Source organism: Limulus polyphemus, unplaced genomic scaffold (genome assembly GCF_000517525.1).
Source record: "Limulus polyphemus unplaced genomic scaffold, Limulus_polyphemus-2.1.2 Scaffold1061, whole genome shotgun sequence".
Lineage (NCBI taxonomy): Eukaryota > Metazoa > Arthropoda > Merostomata > Xiphosura > Limulidae > Limulus > Limulus polyphemus.
Window position 1 is genome coordinate 208,189 of NW_013666671.1, and position 3,606 is coordinate 211,794.

The 3,606-nt window shown below is 34.4% G+C and overlaps 1 protein-coding gene across 1 annotated transcript in view; it reads left to right on the forward strand.

Moving 5' to 3' along the window:
* The window catches only part of LOC106461937 (tripartite motif-containing protein 45-like), a 25,349-nt gene that overhangs the window by 6,433 nt on the left and 15,310 nt on the right, over nucleotides 1–3,606 (forward strand). Inside the window, exon 2 of the mRNA XM_013921804.2 lies at nucleotides 2,055–3,301. Coding sequence (XP_013777258.1) covers nucleotides 2,056–3,301 — 1,246 coding nt within the window. The 5' untranslated portion in view covers nucleotide 2,055. The remainder of the gene's footprint in view (nucleotides 1–2,054; nucleotides 3,302–3,606) is intronic.

The window sequence follows — 3,606 nt, forward strand, 5'->3', positions numbered from 1 at the left end:
TGTATAGGTTTACCATTTTTATGTAGACACTATTTATTGCTTGTGTATAGGTTTACCATTTTTATGTAGACACTATTTATTGCTTGTGTATAGGTTTACCATTTTTATGTAGACACTATTTATTGCCTGTCTGTAGGCTTACCTTTTTATGTAGACACTATTTATTGCTTGTGTATAGGTTTACTTTTTTATGTAGACACTATTTCCTGTGTATAGGTTTATGTTTTATGCAGGCACTATTGTCGGTGTATAGTTTACTTGCCATTCCTTTTGAACCTTGCATGGATTGTCATAGGTTTTTCGTATTTTAATCAAATTGTGAAGGCTGTTTTTTAGGTCATTAACATTTAAAACAGTGTAAAGTTGCAGCTTGCAAACATCGCAATACATAAACAAGCATGGGCTGAATTCTGTACCACATGTATTATTCAGTAAACCTTTTAACTTTACAAGATTTATACCGTCACTGAGCCAGCTTCAATCTATTCCATAAAATATATCAGCTCTAAAAAAATTTCCATTTTCTAAATTTTCGAATACATCATCTTATTTAGCTACTATACTATTTCATTATTTTCCTACCCATAGTTCTATTTTGTAATCGTATAATAGAATCACGTGACAATTATGAAGACATTTTTGTAAAGAACCACCTGGATGTGAAAGGGTTAATATTTTAGTTATAAGAGAAAGAAGTAAACAGTCACTGAGGTATTTGTAAGCAGAGCTTGCGATGGGAGTCTTTCCCTTACTGATCATCTTCCTTTGGAAAACGTTACTTTTCTACTCGATTCATGTTCAAAAATGTTTAAAATTAAGTGAATAATAAAGGCGCAAAGTTTATATTAACACAAGAGTAAAATACTTTAAAATTTTCTTCCATACAAAATAAATTATTAAAGATAAAGCTAAATCTACAGAAACTGAATGGTTTATTTTTGTAGCCGAGGCAATTTTTAGCCGAGGCAAAGCGGCTCATAGTATGAACTTTTAGCTCATAGCTCCATCATCTCTTGACCGATTTGAGATCTAATTAGAGTTTTGGGCTCAGGAGGTCAAACTCTTTCGATTGATGTATTTGACCACGCCCAAGGTCTCATAGATTAATTTACTCTATTCCTGCCTAAAATAATTTCAAGTGCCGCGGCTATTGAGGATCGATTCCCTCGTTTTTAACATTCTTGCACCTTGAAAAACTGTTTAAATAAGTTCTAAAAATTGTGTTGAAGTACACCCTACGTAACACTTAGTAGTTTAGTTTTATAACATATTTCTGTTTATAACTGTTTCGTAATGAGTTAAAGAACGACCTTGCGTTACCTCATAGTAACTTTTAATATCCAATTTAACTTTGAAACCATGTTTCTGCTTACTTCACGTAGGAACTTGAAATCATATGTTTATTAAAATGTTAAGCTATATCAGACTTTTACACATCTTTAAATCCTGAGACACGCTTCTATCCGCAAAGCTTACAACCAGCAATGATATTTAAATGTTTTGTTCAGGTTTCACTTATATCTTTAGATTTTTGAAAGTTTGGGAATGTGCTCTGGAAATCGCCTAAACGAAATTCATTAGTAATAAAAACTGAATAGTTGAAATATGTTATTTTGGCATAAATATATCAGAATTTTGAGACTCAACGATTTAATTGTGTGAAAAGAAAATACCTTCCAGCAAGAATACTGAAAGATTGCCAGACTTTGAAAACTGAACATGACCCCAACTTTCTTTACTTTTATTTATAGTAGTATAGGGAACTTTCTAAGTAAATACAAAAAATAGTATCGATAAACTAAAAACTTCAAACTGTTCATTATGACATAGTTTACAGTTCAGAAGAAGACCAAAGTCAATGTACAAATAAAAAATGTTTGATAACTGAAAATATGAGTTGAAAGAAACGGTTTACTACACAGTAATTGTCAAATCTTTTATTTTTGTGGGGGGAGGCGGGTAGATTTAGCACAAAACTTATTATAATGCTATGTTTTATGTATTTGGTTTTAATAACTTTTGTTTTAAACACTAATTATTGTTTAATGATACAGAATGTCCAGTCACTTACCCAAAACAGAAAAACCTCAGATTATTTGTGGATTGTGTCATCGCAAGTACCACGAACCACGACTCTTACCCTGCCTTCACACTTTTTGTACCGAGTGTCTGACTACGTTAGAACCTTTAGGATCTGACATATTAAAACATTCCCTTGACAGCCTTTATCGCCATTCGTCAAAAAGTAGTCTAACCTCCGAGTACGAGAAAACAAAATCTAGTCTAAGACATTTTTTAACTTGGGGAAAGTCAAGTTATCGAGATGGCAGGTCAACCCGTGCATTTACAGTGCTCTGTCCTACCTGTGAGAGTATTGTGGATGTAAACAGGGATGGCGTTCGAGGATTGACTCCAAATTACCTTCTTCAACGTAAACTCACATCAGATAATTTACATAATACTTCAAAACTGTTTAAATGTGATTTGTGTACTGTGTCAGCTGAAGCAACGAATTACTGTCAAGACTGTGCTGTATTCCTGTGCTCGTTTTGCGCAGAAGCTCATCGTCGCCAAAAGCAGAGCTCGTCTCACTCTTTGTGGACTTTAGAGGAAGCAAGCGAGAAGGAAGTTTTTACTGGACACACGAAACACACTTGTTTACTTCACACGTCATCGGTTGTCACAAGTTGGTGTGAAACGTGTCAACATATGCTATGTGGCAACTGCAAGCTTGACAATCACATGGATCACCAAGTAAGTGATCTTAGTAAAGTTTTTGAAAGTAAAACGCACTTTTTAAAAAAAATTATGACCCATGTGGTAAAAAGAAAGAATGATATTCAAATTGCTCTCCAGAAAATCCAGGAAGTCGAAAAGCAGCTTCACGTACAAATTAAACACACGCGGGATGAAGTAGAGACGTTTATTTTCCAATATATGACAGCCATTGAAACTCACCATCAGCATTTACTCCAGCATATCCAGAGAGTAGAAGTTGGCCGTCAACGGGTATTACGACTACAGAGGCTACAGTTAGATCAACTTTTTTCAGATTTGAATCACTGGGAAACCTTCGTAAAAGAGCTCCTTCAAGAAGGGGAGATTCCAGAAGTAATGGGAGTATACAATCCAGTCCAAAAACGTCTGTTCCATCTATCCCGTCTCAAGCCGCCATTACAACCTCGTGTAACTCCGGAATTACATTTCCTACCTCAAGAGGAAGCAGATGACACGAACGGATACATTTTGTACGGTGTGATTTCTTCACAGATTGCTTGCCCTTCTCAATGTTTTATCAATGGTGAGTATGTATCATTCAGAAATTTATCATTTCACTTTTGATTTTAGAAAGGTATTTGTGTGTGTGTGTCTGTCGGGTACTCATTTAGTTGAGAATTTGTTTAAATGAAACCCAAATTTGGAACGGGATTAAATCACCTCTCCTAGCCTTTGACTGACATGTTTAGGTGAAATATCAAAAAAAAAAGAAAAAAACTTTAAATTAAAGTTTTTCATGGAAACTTTAAAATACAGTAATTTATATCGATTTTAAAAAATATTTATTTGGTTTTTGAATTTCGCGCAGAGCTACACGAAGGCTGTCTG